General features: G+C 35.8%; 2 protein-coding genes across 2 annotated transcripts; one reads left to right on the top strand and one right to left on the bottom strand.

Moving 5' to 3' along the window:
• The first annotated feature begins 1,033 nt into the window (after positions 1-1,033).
• Positions 1,034-2,147, top strand: ZFP2 (zinc finger protein 2). Its single transcript, XM_021954330.2, has one exon. The coding sequence runs from the start codon at positions 1,365-1,367 to the stop codon at positions 1,830-1,832; it is 468 nt and encodes a 155-aa protein (XP_021810022.1). The 5' UTR covers positions 1,034-1,364; the 3' UTR covers positions 1,833-2,147.
• A 7,847-nt stretch (positions 2,148-9,994) lies between these two features.
• LOC110753420 (CASP-like protein 2C1) lies at positions 9,995-12,263 on the bottom strand. Its single transcript, XM_021954328.2, has 3 exons — positions 11,984-12,263; positions 11,722-11,860; positions 9,995-10,336 (listed from the first exon to the last, which is right to left on the bottom strand). The coding sequence occupies exons 1-3, from the start codon at positions 12,136-12,138 to the stop codon at positions 10,082-10,084; spliced, it is 549 nt and encodes a 182-aa protein (XP_021810020.1). The 5' UTR covers positions 12,139-12,263; the 3' UTR covers positions 9,995-10,081.
• Between the last annotated feature and the right edge of the window lie 4,841 nt (positions 12,264-17,104).

The raw sequence follows: 17,104 nt of genomic DNA on the forward strand, positions 1-17,104 counted from the left end.
CCCTCAAATACGCTTATTTGAGAAATCCCTCAATGAAAACTCTCTATATATATACACTATTGTTAGCACTTCCTTGGAGCAATTTTATAATCTTCCTACAACCATGTCATGTGCAAAAAACCGCAAAACGTTTATTCTAAAGACAAACAAAATCCCAAATTTGTAATTTGCCTACCATCAGACAGAAAGCATGCTTATACAATTATCTTATGAATTCAGGAAGTGGATATTATATGGCATTAGATTGACGTACGTAATTGAACTTTGAACTTTGAAAGTGAATCATCAGAAGGAAAGAGCCATGAAAGTGCTCATAATAAAATTCCAAAGATAAAGAAATTAGAAATACAACATGTCTTTGACAAGTCCGACCATTAACCTAAGACTTTTACATGTATATGTTAGAAATTCCAAACATCAAGACGGTGGTATTTGATTAATTAATTATACAAGGTGATTATATATCAATTATTGTTCCTTGTTTAGACTAGTTAAGATGGTTTATCTTGTTTGCCATTAAGTACTTATAATAGAAATTTGATAAGATATTGCATCATCTCTAGACTCTTAGAGATAAGGGAGATAGGGAATTGTCAAAAAAGATTGGTCCCATGATTAGATGGGTAAATAAATCAAATCTTTTGCAGGAGATAGCACATGATATTTATTAAATAAAGCTCTTTACATTATAAAGTACAAATAAATTAAGTTTACCATTCTCTCGCTATATTGTTAGATGTTTTATATTTTCAATGAATTTGAATTACGAATTAAGTTTTGATACAAGTGATATTAAAGGAGAGGCCGGGGAATCGAACCTAAGACCTTAGGTGTAGCAGAATAAATGCTCTTAATCACTTGAGCTACAAGTTCCTTGCGAATTACGAATTAAGTTTAAGTTCTTACCCTGAGTTTAAAAGTCGAAAAATATAAGTATTTGTTTAACAACGCGATTTATTATCCTCTAAATTGGTAAGTTTATTATCCTCTAATTAGTTATAAAAGGAACGCAGTAGAATTAATTAATTCGCATGGACCGACAGGAGATTGTAATGCTGCCATTAATGGAGGCGACAACACTTCGATTCCCCACTGATCTTTGCGGCAAACTCTCTCTCTCTCTCTCTCTCCGAGACACACACACACACACATAGAGACACTATTATAAGGCCACCTCCATTTCACTTCATTTACTATTTGTGGTTACAGGAATGGTGATGCTTTAAGCCTCATGATATAATCCCAGAAAAACCCTCCCTCTACTTCACATTAATCTCCTCTCTTCAATCTTCCCTAGCCTAGTTACCTTGCTTGCTCCTAGCTACAGCTATTTTCCTCAACCTCTCTCTCTCTCGCTCTCTCTCATGGATTTTCAGCCCAATACTTCTCTTCATCTAAGCCTACCCAACGACCAAGTCAATTTAGATCTTGTCCTAGAGCCATCATACACGTCTTCCTCATCATCTTTCAGTCCTTCAGAACAACCGCGTGTGTTTTCTTGCAACTATTGCCAGAGAAAGTTTTACAGCTCACAAGCACTTGGAGGCCACCAAAATGCTCACAAGCTCGAGCGGACTTTAGCCAAGAAAAGCAGAGAGCAGCTAAGCTCCGCTGCCCGAGCTCATGGCGGCTCGAACCAGAGGCCTGCAGGGTCTAATAGCTTCAGCGATTCAAGTCATCCAAGGCAAATTCATGAGGCACATAATCTTGGGGGGTTGAAAGAACATCAAGGACATGCTGGTAGGTTTGCTGGCCATATGAACTGTGGATACAGACCTGAGAATAATGTTGAGGAGGAGATTGGCCACCTCGACTTGTCTTTAAGGCTTTAAGTTAAATAATTGCACACATTAAATTTTCAAATTACTTTATGATGTGATGGAGTTTCATGTTAAATTTTCAAATTAGATTCTGGAAATTTATCATATTTTTATATATTTTTATGAAGAAAATAGATGAGAGTGAGGACCAAAGACACAAACGAACAAAACTAATGAGATAGTGCAGTGTATGTTTTCCTCTTGTTTCGAACATTGTAAGTTCCAACATGTTTTGTTCATACAAGACATATATTCATGATTCAACCCAATTAACGGGTATATTTTTGTTCAAGCTATATTGGTTCAAATAAACCTTGATTGGTATGATATATTTGTTTACACTAGTCTCTTGTCAAAAGTAATCCTATCGGTTTGATATTTTCAGCATATACATAGGTTTTAGATATGTCACTTACATATCCTTCGGTGTAGAGGCTAGTACGATAACATGCCTCACAACTAAATAAGTTGTCTTGTAAATCCTCTTATTATCTGTTACCATAACATGTCAGACTATTTGGTACGGTTATTTTTATTTACACACACTCATAGAACAGTGCTAAGTACAATCGCTCACACATGTATAAACAAATGTCAATCGTTGATGTTTATAATCAACTATAGAAACATGACTTATATAAACCGAGGTGGATGGAATGAAAACCTATAAGCTGAGAACTTCATATTGTTCCCAACGTTGTCTCATGATCTGCATCGATATCATCTATTTTTGTAGATAAAATCAAGAATCCACCGTACAAAATTAGCGAAAATGGGGAAAGAGTTTTAATCATATCCAGGTATATATGTATGATAATCATGATAGTTTACTTTATTTGTCTACAATTTTGTGCCAAATAAATTAATTGGATCCTTGAAAAACTGTATTGGATAATCCCACTAGAAAATTCAAAAACATAATCATCACCGAAGTTCTTGTATTCCATCTGTTTGTTACAGTGTCACAATATATATGAAAGCAAAAGTGATGGCACTGTTGAGTGTGCCATTGTGGCTTTATATATATATATGTGCACTATGTCAAAATTCACTTTCTACATCGGTAAAATAAGAAACCGATGTTATTACTCTCTTAGGCATAAGAAACCAATGTCGGTAGATAGGCAAGATGAACTTCATATGTCGAGTAACTTGATTTCAGTGCAGCTGCATGAGTATTAATTAGTCAATTGCCAGCCACCAATTGCTGGGTTTCAACGATGGGAGCATTTTTTCTCACTACTTTAACCCAAGGTGTATACTCATCACCCTTCTCAATACTCTCTTCTGAGGAGGATTCGTATTATTGTTTGTCATGTTTGTCAGAATTGGATCATTCTAATTGTTTTTCTTGGCAGCAACGGATCCACATGCAGGCTTGTGGTGGTCATGGTGCCCGTTTGATAAAAATTTCATTTTCACTTTTTCTGAAAAATGAAAATTAAAACATGTTTGGTAACAGTTTTCGTTTTCTATATTCAAAGGAGTGAAATCTAGTTTTCAAAATCATCTTTATCTTTCTATATTTTGCACTTTAGTTACCAAAGCTCGGTATTTGGGACCTTCCAACTTGGACACGGCCGTGAACCCAATTTGAGCTTCGGAACCTCCAAATCCAAAATTCACAAAAAATTCATCATAACTACAAAAATTTCACACAAAAATGCTACGAACTCTTTATAACATGCACTTCCGTTTCCAAGTTTACAATACCATCCAAAACTCACAATTTGACCCCCAAAAAATTTCATTTTCAAGTTCCACATAAAATTGAAATCAGTGACCAAATAGCTTTTGAACAGTTTTCAGTTTTTTAGTTTTTAAAAATAGAACTCCATGAGCCTTGTATTAGCAATTGTTTGTTTACTGTACAAATATGACTCAATATGAACAATGACAAATAGCCATTCATACGGTGTACAAAGTGGTGCTACACCACCTAATGTGCCAAATGTATCACTTACTGGGTCAAATAAATACGGGTTATGATGAACCAATGAGTGTGGTATTTGCATTGAGCACTAGTTTGCACTGTAGTAAAACCCTCCACACTAGTGCTAGATAATTGTCTTTGTCCTATATTTGGATATGGAGGACAATTGTTTGAATAAGCAATTGTCATTGTTGTGAATGTGACAATTGTTTAATTACAAAGCAATTTTTTATATATAATTTGAATAAGCATTTGAAAGAGAATTAATTTATGGCCTTCGATCCACATAATAACAAAAGAAATTAGCGGTACTTTTGCAAGGTTCCTGTACTGTGATAGAACAAAATAGTGAATTGGAATTGGAATTGTATTACAACGTACGCATCCAATTATAGGCCACGGGTTTTAAAAGATATTAATATTTTAATGGGTGGGAGGAAGACCTTTGCAAGGATGAGAAGACATGATGGGATCCACCGCTTATAGGTCACAAACACTCTTTGTTGTCTTTGTTGTGGTAGAAAATTAATGTCAATATCCACTTCAACCACAGTTATGTGATCTGTCTTTAATTTATAATCAACACCCTTTAGTCACGGATAATTTGTAGCTTACATCATTACAGACAATGGGTGTATCAGTGACTTATAATGAAGTTTTCTAGTAGTGACAAACAAAGAAATAAAGGGGAAAATTTTGTAGTTGTACATTAAATAAACAACTATTAACCTTTGATGTGCTTTAGTAATGTAATGCTATTTGAATAGAAGCGATAATCTAAACTAAGGAGGGTTTCTCTAACACACACACTCACTACCAAAGTATCATGGAGTTTGGCAGAACAGTAGGAAATATGAATTTCAAGGTAATAATAATTCTCGACAGAATTGTTATTATCAAATACAATAACAAATTATATGAAATTAATGTAAATCAACAAACACAAATAGAAATATTGACAACTTTAGTGATTGAGGCTTGCAAGAATTGCAATATCCTAAAGACAGATTTTGCTCATGTCCTTGTGCTCGTAGTTCTATAGGCATCCATCTCTTAGGATTCAACAATCGATAATCCTAAATTGAAGCACTTCAATTTAAGACTCTGACGAACCAATTATATAATTGTACTCTCAAAACACTTAGGAAGGAAACTTGAAAATTGATACTCTAACATAGTATGAGTGGGGGAAACTCCTTTTCAACACCACTTTGGAATTTCATATATCTTAGGTTTATGTAGAACCCAAGTGACTTTTTGGAATAATAATGGTGGTTGTTCACTAATTGACGCCACCCATGCAAAAGGAAAGATGCAACTCCCCTAATTGAATTGTATCAAGTTTGTATGCTGTGCGACTTTTCATATTTTGAACATAATAACTGTTTTCATTCACACATTAAAATTAAATATTATAATATTTAACAAATATTATAATATATAATTTCCAGCAAGTTAAGGTCATTTTTCACTAGGCTAGACCCGTCAACATAATGTAATGCTATTTGTGTAACAAATCTGATGCGCTCCTGCCGAATTTGGAATTTTGCGAATGAAATTGCATCTTTGATTATTTCACGTATTGATTGTTATGATCGATCTACATGAAACGGACTTTTTACAGAACTATTTTACTCAATGATCAATCTAATTGTCTACAACATCATCTAACAACTAACTCTCTTTAAAGAGCACAATATTACATATCCGGCAGTGCAACTCATTTCACTTTATTATGAAACGAAAAAGTCACTTTCAGTTGTAGCCATCAAAATTGGACCACTAAAATTTTTCATTATAGATAATAACGCATTAGGAGACGAAGACTAGCATCGCTTTGAGAGAGAGAGAGAGAGAGAGAGAGAGAGAGAGAGAGAGGAAAAAATTTCGAAGAGAAAATATGTGGATTCAATGTCACGTTTTTGGTCTTTAGATGAGTTTTAAATGATGTAGCATGCTTAGAATAATCTAAAGAAAACCAAACAAATGATCCGGCATGCATTAGTCTTAAAGTGTGACAAAATTTAACTCATGCTTTTATATTTTCATGCTCTACTCTTTGGACATCAAAAATTAGTTTCAACGACTACGAAATAGTGAATTAAGCGAAATTAGTGGAAAGAAACATGTTTAGATTGCACGACTCTACTCATGCATGCGTAGGTCAATGAATTTGATGCATTGTGATAATAGAATGGCTAAAACTTTAGCGTACAACATGTAATTCTGGAATTCACCAAGAAGATAGAAGGAAACCTCAAGGTTTATTAATAAATTGGAATAACAAAACATAACCTTAGCCACGGGTAAAATCTGTTTAAATACTTCTAGAAGAGTAATGCTATTTGGACACACAACATTGACACACTTAGTGACACCCGCTGATGTGTCAATGTATCATTTGCTCTTCTTTTCTCCTCGTTTTCTGTTCAGAGAATGATACATTGACACATCAGCGGGTGTCAACTAAGTGTGTCAATGTTGTGTGTCCAAATAGCATTACTCAAAAAACCCTATGAATAAACAGAGAATTAAAATATAAAATAACAAAGTTTCCAAAAACTGTAAACATATTAAAACTGAATTTCGGGCTACTAAACAATCTTGGATGTCCGAAAAGCCCATACCCCATGGAAAAGCGATAAGTTTTACTCGTGACGCCTTTCTCTTCAAATCAACGGGTCTTGGGCCCAATTCTGAGCTCGGAGCTCAAATCTTTAGTTCGCCCAATTTACCCTTGTACGCGCGTCTCTACAACTCATCTTCAATTGCTTCCACCATATGTTCTACATCATAATTAATTTGTTGTCAATTTTAAGCAAGTCATTGTGATAACTTCTTTGAGATAATGTTTCGCTTCTGCAATAAAAACAACACTACGTACTCTCAGCTTTAATCACCATAGTTTTATTCAGATTTGATGTGTTTGAAATTAATGGTGGACAAGTCTTAGTTGGTTTCATGACAGTTAGTATTTCACACGTAATGGAAGCTTGGGGGACCCCACGTCCTTTCAACACAAGTTGATGGCTGAAACCCAATAATGTTTCAACACCCATACATTGGTGTCATGATCTCAAAGAAGGCTTCAAAGCGTTGTCATTATCTTAGTGGAATTCAATCTAAGGACTGATCTCGAGTTTGGGGTTTTGAGGTCCATGTGAACTAAGATTCTCCACCTGAAAGTGATGTTATAAAAGTTTGAATTAAATCATCAATCTGTTTTTCACGTTTGTCTGGTTTCTAATGAAAATGAGATTTGTTAAATGACATGTGCTTGTTGATGATGCCAAAATGTGTTAGCTTCAGTCAGATAGTTCCGATCCTGCTTGTAGTGGTAAATCAGGCACCCTCAAAACCATGCAATGCACAAAAAATACAATTAAGAAATTAGATTTGGCATGTTTACTTTCAAGGTATAGAGGAAGTCATGAATCGGAGAGTTTAAGAATTTGGAAATAAGGAATTGGAATCGGATCAACTACTCCCTTTAGTTGATTTGATTAGTTTTGAGGGTATTTGATTTCGAATTTTAGCATAAAACTCCCATTATTTTTTATTTCATATGTGTAAGTAAACGCAAAGGAAGTAAGGAATTTAAAAGCATTTCAATACCCATGTGTTAGTAAACACAAAGAAAGAAGGAATTGGAATGATTTCGATACCTATTATTGATAAGATGCTTATATGGTATTCAATTGAATTTTAATCTTTGGAATAAATATATTATTTTAAAAGATATATATTTGTATAAACTTTTATGTGCATTCATAGATTTTAGCTTTTTGTTAAGTAGCAGGACAGGACATGTGCCAATAATATGGATACATTATAGAGAGGGCACAAGGAAAATATTGGGTGTGACTATCACACTATATTCTTCGCATGTTATAATATGGATAAATGATATATAGTTTATATTTTCCCAATCTAGGGTATATTAATGAATAAATACACGTGTCATATCATGACACGAGTTGACTGTAACACTAAGTAACAGTGTGACAATCACATTAAAAATTTACTCAAGGATATATTGTAAAGTATCGAAGATCTAAAACACAATAAAAAGTGCTTAAGCAATACATGGAGCACTCCGAAAGCGAGCAAGTCTAGCAACATTCGTATTAGAATAAAGAATACATAGAGTCTAGCATTACAATAAGAAAAAGATGTGACAGAAGAGTGAAGAAGTGGCATATTGAAACTGAACCTACAGCAACGCAATGAATGATATGGTTGAAGCCTTCAGTGCTGAGATGAATTGAGTCCGTGCGCTATGTCTATAGATAGAAGAGGTGTATTTCAAAGGGTTAATTGTTGATTCCTTGAATTTGTAACTAGCTTTCAATTTACTTTTTATTCTTTTTTTTTATATAAGAAAATTAAGGATATGAACTTTTTTTTTCCACCAATTTCCACCTTATCATCTAAATCTTCAACATTTCATCCAATTTGCCCTCATATTAAAATAAAATAAAATAAAATAATTTGAAATTTGAAATAATAATCAATAATGATAGAAATAAAGTTTTTATTAAAAAAAAAAAAAACTGAGAGTAGAGAGAATGTTTTCCTCAAACCAACCCCACTTCTTATAAGCCTCAGACCAACCCCTTCTTCCCCAATATCGAACACATCCCATACAATAACATCAAAACCACCACCATATATTTGAACAAAAAAACCCACATGCACATATTTGAACACACAAAAAAACCCAAATCTATTTGATCAAAAAACGCACCAAGGGCAGAGGGGTTGTGGCGAGGTGGGTGATTTTGTGGGTGTCAGGGATGGACCTGGGATTTGGGGGAAGAGAAAGAGAGTGTGTGATGGTTGTGAGGTGGTGGCTGTGGGAGGGTGAGCTGTTGAGAGGGAGAGGGAGGCTACGATGTGTAAAGGGGTGGTCGTGGGTCTGGGGGTGTGTTGCGAAAGGGAGGCAGCGACGGTGGAGAGGGGGGATGGGTTGCGAATTAGTCTTGGGGTGAGTTGCAGGTGGGAAAGGAGGTGAGTTGCAAGTGGGGAGGGGGTAGTCAAGTTGGGGGAGAAAAAGAGAGGGTAGGATAGGTTTGTTTTTGTTTTTGATTTGTTCCTTTTTCTTTGATTTTTTTTCTAAAAAAATTTATTTATTTATAATGATTTAATAGAAATTGAATGAAATGTTGATGATTTAGACAGTAGGGGGAAATTGGCCAAAAAAAATAGTTCCTATCCTTAATTTTCTATTAAAAAAAAAGAATGGGTAAATTGAAAGTTAGATACAAGTTTAAGGGGCAAATCACCAATTAACCCTATTTCAAATTGATACACCAGATAGTAAGAAGAGAAAAGTGAGTAAAAATCTTTTGAATGTTAGAAGACTATCACAGAAAATATTGTCAGTTGTCGTATAATAAAAGTAGAGAAAATAAGCCAACGAGAGTTGGTTGAGTTGGTAAGGATCGTTTTTTTCGCTATTAAGGCCCATATTCGAGTCCCTCTGCCGACAATCCCTCTTTGTGAGTAATCTGTAAAGACTAAAAAATGGTCTAAAACCCCTCCTCAAAGAGGCCTTAGTATGCTTGATCTTGAGCTAGGGTAGCCTCCCCTCCCCTTAAACTTTCGTTTACCGAAAAAGGAAAAAACAGAGAAAGTAAGGAAATACAATTCCCCTCACACCTTGTGATGTGTGATACCCTCGCATTCAGTAATTTATTGCACTTTTGAAATTTTAGTGGAGAGATGCCCAATTATTGATGGATTGGATCACCCATCAGTCTATCGGGGCCTAAAATATGATGACCTATGGGCTTATTAACCATAACATCTTGATCTGGGCTGCAGGCCCAGAAAGCTGTCCTCTGCCGTTCTTACCCGAAATTTAGTTTGAGATGTGACCACAATTTTGAAGCTGTTTCAAATGTTCCCCCGAAAATCTCACCCCATAAATAACTTAATAATTGGCAGTTATTCTGTTTGGTAGAGAGGTGGATGTTAAAGGCCAACGGGTCTAGCTCAGTGGAATATGATATTGATTTGTAGATCAGCGATCTCAAATTCGAACTCCCATGACATCTTTAGTAGTCCTTGTGTGAGAAACTCCTTATTGCCTCTGTAGTTTAGATGATTTCTTGTATTAAAAAATAGAGATGAATATTAGAGTTATAAATAAAATTGTCACTCCCATTCTATTTGCTTCTCTTCCTGAATGTGTGTGCCTTCTCTTCTGACAAGTCTGCGCTTTACAAGTATCCATTGCTTTTGGTGTCCAAGCTTTATTCGATTTCATTAAATTTATTTCTAGATAAGCATACATAATTTATACAATATTTGCTTAGAAAACCTGTCACCCTCTGGTCTTTAACAGAAGGAATTGTTTTAGTGAGTAAAGCCTAAAGAGATTGAAAGCGCTGATGAGGGATATCCAAGCCATTAGGATACAGGCCACATACCCACATGCCAAAGCCCCACCAATTTGAAAGCAGAATCTTGTATATTTGTTGCACAACTTCATCCACTGAAAATCTTGTGCGCCTTTTATTGCTAGCACAGAAGCCTCAAGCGCAGCTGAGTTTGCTCCAAATGTCACGTACACAGCTACCTGTTTAGCAAATTATATGCAGCAAGATGCAACAAGACGAATAGATGGTTAGTTTCATTTATTTACATGTTACAAATACAATATTACAGTGTGCGATTTTATAATTTTTATAATTATTTTTTTGTTGACTATAATTGTTTCCCTCTCGAGAGTGGGATGCCACTATGGGTTAGGGCTGAGGGCTAACTTAATACGACTTCATACAATTAATTACTTTAATATCTTGTTTAGTTACAAGCTCACAGTAATAGACAATGACTTGTTAATATCCTGTTTAGTGTTAAGGAGTCAAATTTTATCCTATACAAAATATATGATTTAATATTCTCTTAATATCATGCATCCATACTTACATTCATATAGCATACTACGGTAGTATGGTCACATGATACATCTTGTACATTTATTATAATATAAGTGGATATTTATTGATACTATTCTTTAAAAGGGGGGAAAATAAAATTTATCGTTCACCCATATTACAACACGTGTACATGATGTGTCATGTGACCATAATACTGTAGTATTCTATAATTTCTCCTGAGAAAACAAGAACCGTATAAAAAAAAAATCAATTATTAATATATCATGCATAAGTATATGCGCTATGCAGTTGTCGGCAATCAGAAATACCTTGTATACTCAATAATTAATCAAACGGCTTAAAAGAAAAATCAATGTCAAATCCATAACATTGTCTCTTTCTCACACTCGGACACTTCAAAATAAAAAACGAACCCCACATCCCAAAATATCACTAGCACACCTTTAATGGGATGGGAGCTCATATCTAGTAATGTCACGAGAGAATGCATTTAGTGCTGAATTTTTTTTTGTTGAGTGTTCTTTATAGCTGGTAGTTGGGAGTTGGGAGGAGGGAGATGGGGTAGGCGCCAGAGAGAGACTAGGGAAGGACCATTGGGAAAACTTTCTCATCAAAGAGAGACGAATTAAATAAGACATCTCAAGTGTTGCTGGTTCTGGGATTGTTCCCGCTGGTGTATCCGGAACATATACAAAAATTACTTATAAAATTTGGAGTATTATTGTGTAAAAACCGACAAGAAGGGAAAAAATAAAGATTATGCAAGTGCATAAAATATAAGCCAGCTAAAAAATTAATCCTAAGTTATCTTGCAAATTCCGACCCAAAAAAAAAAGTTATCTTCAAATTTCTTTTAACAGTATACCCATAATCTTGGTTTTATCTATATGAAGAACTCATAAAAGACATGCAAATGTCAAGTTGGCTAAAGTAGATGTGCACTCTACTCTGCACTTAGATTATATTAAAGTAGAATATTGCTTGTATAAAAAATAAAAATAAAAACTCATAAAAGACATCCAAAGAGAGAGAAACTCTATACATGGGGAAAGGTAAATACCTGATCCAGCAAGAAGCAAAGCCAAGCTACGTATAGGTTAGACCCTTTCAAGTTTTCTTTGTACCAAGCCGACTTTGAACACTTTCCAAGTTGAAGCAGATTGTAACCGGCAGCAACAGAAACAACATAAACCAAAACCCTTTCCAAAAAAAAAAAAAAAACCCAAGTTTTGAACGTCAACGTACTTATAAGTAAGCAAGCGAGAAAATCGAAAGGCCAAATGTCAAAGAGAAAGAGCAAATAGAGAAAAAAGGGAACTTACAAGAGGGCCTTCAAATCTCTGAAGGTAGCTTTTCTATAAACGAAAATCACATATTTGGTTTGAGAATCGAAACCTACTAAACATGCAGTAAGGACTAGGACTAAGACTGCACAAAGCCTTAGAAAAGCCTCCGTTTTCGCCGTCCCATGCTTCATTTTTCTTCTGGCTGATCAATCTGTTCACAATATCCATTCTCTCAATGCTCCCATGACTATATTTATTGGAGAGGCTGCATAGCATAATTGGGTTGGGGCAACAAAAGTTGTGGACTAACGGTACGCAAATGTCCACCTTGTGCACAAAAGTGATGTACCCCACAGACTGAAAATAGTAAGTGAACTATTGATGCCTATGGTTGAGCTTTTCAGATGAAGTCGGGTTACAAATACCTATATTCACGTATTAAACGCTTAAGGTTATTTTATCCAACATTCAATTAGACGTTAAGTAGGACATTCAATTAAAAAAACGTGGGATATTGGTATAAGGTGACCATCATCGGGTCACTTCCCCTCCTAAGTCTACACTATTGGCTTGCATGACGGTTCAAAGTTCGAAATTAAGTCATCTTATGAATGGTCAGGAATTGTAAAGCATCCATCATGATTAGGGTTGGGGTGGTGGTTGGGTTTGTGGGTAGAAATGGTGGAGTGGAGCGAAGTGGATGGGTGTGGGTTGGTTTTGTGGTGCATCGGTGGGAGATGCAGGGCTTTGATGCCATGGGAGGTGAGGGGGAGAAAGTGGTTTTTTTTTTTTTATTTAAAAATTTATTTTTAAAGTGATTTTTATTAGTTTTTTTTTAAAAAAATTCATTACTTAGTCCACTTGGCAAAATATGGGTGAGTCCATGTGGCACCATTGATTGCCATGTCATTATTTAACGGAGAACATAACGGTCAAACTAACAAATTAATGTATGAAATTGATACGGAATTACACGTTATGGATGCAACTGAGACGAAAAAAACTTCTTGTATCAAACTCTAAAATATGAACAACTTCGTAGTAGTGGACTGATAATTACCCTATTTTATACTTACAAGTTGCAACCATTCGAATCTCAAGTTGCCTTGCAATAACTATCCCACCATCTTCTATCAAGTCATTTATTGTTGTCTTTAAATGATATACGTACAGTTAATAGTTCATACCCAAAAGTGAAACAAAACGGTGTTTATCTACACATAACCTACCTGTGTAAATTTACCACCATACGTCTTTATCCTTTAGGAAACTTTTCGAAACTCATTTAGAAAGTATTTTGTGTGTATATGTTTTTTTATAAGGAAAACAAATCATTGACTTCGTAAAACTTCTCTAACAAAGAAGAGCTGAGTTGAAACTGCTGGAAACCGATAATGATGAAAACATGTATGATTGTGAAGGGCAAAGCAGCTTCAATGGTAGGATTGAAATGATTCAAAATTTTGATTGTTCATACCCCACATTGTAAGATATGCCTAGCTAACTACACCAAGTCTGTCATTTTCATGCATCAATACGATTTGAAACTTTGATAATGTTGCCCTGCCTCGGGCTCAACCGTCTTAATTAATTGATGGCCTTGTTTTTCGTTGGCTATAAACACAATTACGAGTTGATTATTTTTCTCTCTAAAAGTCAGTCATTCAAGTGGAGCATTGGCAATTGGTAGTTGCAGTGTTCTAGTTGCCTCCACTGTGATGTTATCTTGTAGGGCCATTGGGCTCTAATTTGTCTTAGTTGTTCTTAGGGGTTTTGACCTTCTTGTATTTGTTTGGCTAATAATATTTAATAAATTGAATTAATGCCTACAAAAGTTTTTAACAAACACAGTATTCTTGCCAGTTTTCCTTACAAAAGGTCTTTTTTTTTGTTCACATGAATAAACATGTCATTACCCAACAGATATTACAAAAAGCCCAATACAAAGTCAGGAAAAGAAAAACAAAGGCTCAACAAAAAAGAACACAAAGGCCCAATTCCAGGTATAAAATATAAGCCCAAAACAACAAACAACCCAAAAAACGCAAAAACAGTAGCTAAGAGAAAGGTGAGTTCTCATGGTTGCTAAGAAGCTTGCAGCAACAAAGAGGAGTTGGTTTTGCCTGGGCAATATCTCTCAATTTATAGAAGATGAAGACTCTATTTGGTTTCTAATATGTAAAAGGAAGTGTTATAGCTAGTCTATTTCTAACGGGTAAAAGGGAGCATTGAGACATTCTTATTTCCAGCAGGTAAAACTAGGCATTGGAAAATGACTATTTCCTATGGGTAAAAGAAAGTGTCGGAATTGGCTTGTTTCCAGTGAGTAATAGTGAGTGCTTGAAGAATATTTCATTTGCTTACCCACATTGGAGAATCCAATTAATGAGTTTGGACTTTGGTGCTCCCAAGTAGCTAGCCCAAAGTTTCCATTATCCAAGAGTTTCCATGGGCCTTGTGGACCTCCGTAACCTTCCATACCATAATCCCTCATGCAAGTCCCGTAAACCACATGACTTCAGCTCATGTGAGCTTGGTAGGTGATTAGCATAGGAAAAATGTATTAGTGTGACATGGAGTTATTTGGCTTGTGCTTGAAATGCTTGGGCATGTGTTATAGTGACTTAGGCTTTTGTGATTGAGCTTAGTGACATATCGGAATTAAAGGAATAGGTTTTTGGCATGACATGAATGCTATTAGAATTTGTATAAAAGCTTGCAAACATATTTATTTTGTCGAATTAATTCCCGAAAATATAATTGGAATTAATACGTGACCAATTTATCCCTATTTCGTACATCATATTGGGCTTTAATTGGAAGCCAAACATTCATCCTTTCCTTCATTCTTCCCCCATTCCCTCTTTTTTTTTTTTTGGTCTGAACCATGAGGTGGTCCTGGATGGGCCCCAACTATGGGTGGCACCTTTAAGCCTTAACCATAACCCAGACTAATCCCCACTCACACCGGGTCGGCCCATAAGGGGTAAAGTGTTGGCCAAAGTGGTGACTCCGTACGAGAGCAGGGATCGAACCCCTGACCTCTCTTAAGGAATGAGAGTGCCGAACCACTCACACCAACCACCTTGGTTCCCCCATTCCCTCTTTCATTCTCTTCAGAATCTGATTTTGATCTCAATTTGGATGAGTTGTAGACCTAGAATGGATGAGTCACCTAGTCTAGGCAAAGGAAAATAATGGCATGAACTAAAGATAAGTTTGGGATGAAAGAGAGGAAATTTGGTTGAGGAAGAAAGGAGAAAATAGGAGGAAGAGAAGAAAAGAGTTTCTAAGGTGAGTCAATTTCGAAATTTCTGGTTTTAACCTTGTGGTTGTGTGATTTTAATCTCTTAAGAATGATTTGAGTCATATGAGTGTTGGGAAGATTGAATTGGAAGATGTTGAATCTCTATTTTCGGGTTGGGTGGATAGAGTAATTTTTCAAGTGTGGGTGTTGTTGATTTTGGTTTCATTTTGAGTGTTTGATGAGTTCTAAGGATAGGTATGAAGTTAAGAAGAGTTTTAGAAGCCTTAGGAACCACTTGGGGTGTTAGAATAGTTGAAAACAACTTTGAACAAAATCTGGAAATTTGCATTTTTCTGGAAATTTGCAGTCCGAAAGCCTCACTTTGGCTCTATTTTTCTCCAAATCCTTTGCGTTTTTGAGGAATCCATTTGTTGGATTTTAAACTAGACTTGTCAAGGAACAAAAAAAAATTTGTTTCGTCGAATTTGGCTGAGTTTGGATAGGTTGAACACTTGTGCAAAGTTTGGACAAAATTCTGTTTTCTGCAGAAAAACCAGCCATGAGCCCAATTTTGGAGCTGGTTTTTTCCTTCGTTTTAGATCCGTTTTCAGTGTGGTTTGTTGGGTTAGAAACTAGAGGTACTAAGCTTCAAAACCACTTTAAGTTTACCCATTTTCGTTGACGTTTGGTTGGTCAAAATGGCTCACAAAAATCCGGGATTAAATCTGGAAAACAGGGGAAGTTGCAGGATTTCTTTTTGAAGACGATGAACAGTAACCGGAGCAAGCCCACTCCCGGCTCCGGCAAGTGGCAGTGCGTGGCGGCTGTTCCGGTAGCCTCCGACGCCATATATTTAGTCCATTCGACTCGATTTTTCGATCCGAGTCCGATGGTATATGTTTTGAGTCAATCCGAGGTGGTGCAAAGTATCGGTTGTCGTGGGGCCCATGGGACCCAAATAGTAACTTTTGGTTGATGGCTGTCGTTGGCCTTGTTTCGGTGTTGACAGGGCATAGGATAAAGTTTTAGATCATTTTGGACGAGATTTGGCCGCTTTGGACCCCGGGTTGGTCCTAGGGGCATTTTCGTCATTTTTGCGCATAATCTTTGAAATGCACAAGGTTGAGTTTGGTCTTAGGTGAAATAGCGTGAAGTTTTCTCAATATTAATTTGGATTTGAATTTGTTCAGGAATTGGATCAAAAGTGTAGATTCGACAACTCCAAGAACTTCCGAAGGGTAAATTTGGTATTTTAGCTAGCTGGACTTGAGGTAGGGTTTCCTGATTTCCCGATGATTGGGCTATGTCACTTTTAATCTTGGTGATTATATATAGTATTATAAATATGAATATTATTGTTGCTTTGCTCAATGAATATTATTTGATGTTATGTGAACGTTATTATTGATGTTTTTCCGTGAATATTACTGTTGCTTTGCTCGACGAATATTATTTGATGTTATATGAACATTATTATTGATGTTTTTCTATGGATATTTTTTGATGTTTTGTGAATATTATTATTCATGTGATTAAGCCTGATACATTATTGTTATTATCTGTGGCATTATTTAGCAAAAATAAATGATGTTTGTGCTGCACTACATATGCATCAGAAATACAGTGGTGTTTGGAGTGTGTGTGTGTGTGTGTGTGTGTCGTTTGAGATATATCTAAGGGGTGGGAGAAGGCTTTAGATATATCTGAATAAAATGTGGAATATATTCAAGTGACGAGAGCAGAGTTTGAATATATTAAGGTGATGGGAGCAGTGCCTCTAATGAAAAGTGAAAGTTGAGAAATTCGTAAACAAAAGAAAAATGGGTTAAGGGACGGATGGGCGCTAGTTCATATTTTAGGGTATTCGGAGCCACAGTGGTAAAACGCATGGTATGGAACATGCAGGCTTG

This window comes from Prunus avium, chromosome 1, assembly GCF_965620075.1.
Source record: "Prunus avium chromosome 1, drPruAviu1.hap1.1, whole genome shotgun sequence".
NCBI classification, from domain to species: Eukaryota; Viridiplantae; Streptophyta; class Magnoliopsida; order Rosales; family Rosaceae; genus Prunus; species Prunus avium.

Excerpts from the sequence above, each read along its gene's own strand:
- ZFP2 (XM_021954330.2), top strand. The coding sequence starts at position 1,365 with ATGGATTTTCAGCCCAATACTTCTCTTCATCTAAGCCTACCCAACGAC.
- LOC110753420 (XM_021954328.2), bottom strand. The coding sequence starts at position 12,138 with ATGAAGCATGGGACGGCGAAAACGGAGGCTTTTCTAAGGCTTTGTGCA. Across the intron at positions 11,861-11,983 it reads AGAGATTTGAAGGCCCTCTT|GGTTTTGGTTTATGTTGTTT; the intron begins GTAAGTTCCCTT and ends TTTTTTGGAAAG. Across the intron at positions 10,337-11,721 it reads TTTGCTTCTTGCTGGATCAG|GTAGCTGTGTACGTGACATT; the intron begins GTATTTACCTTT and ends TTTGCTAAACAG.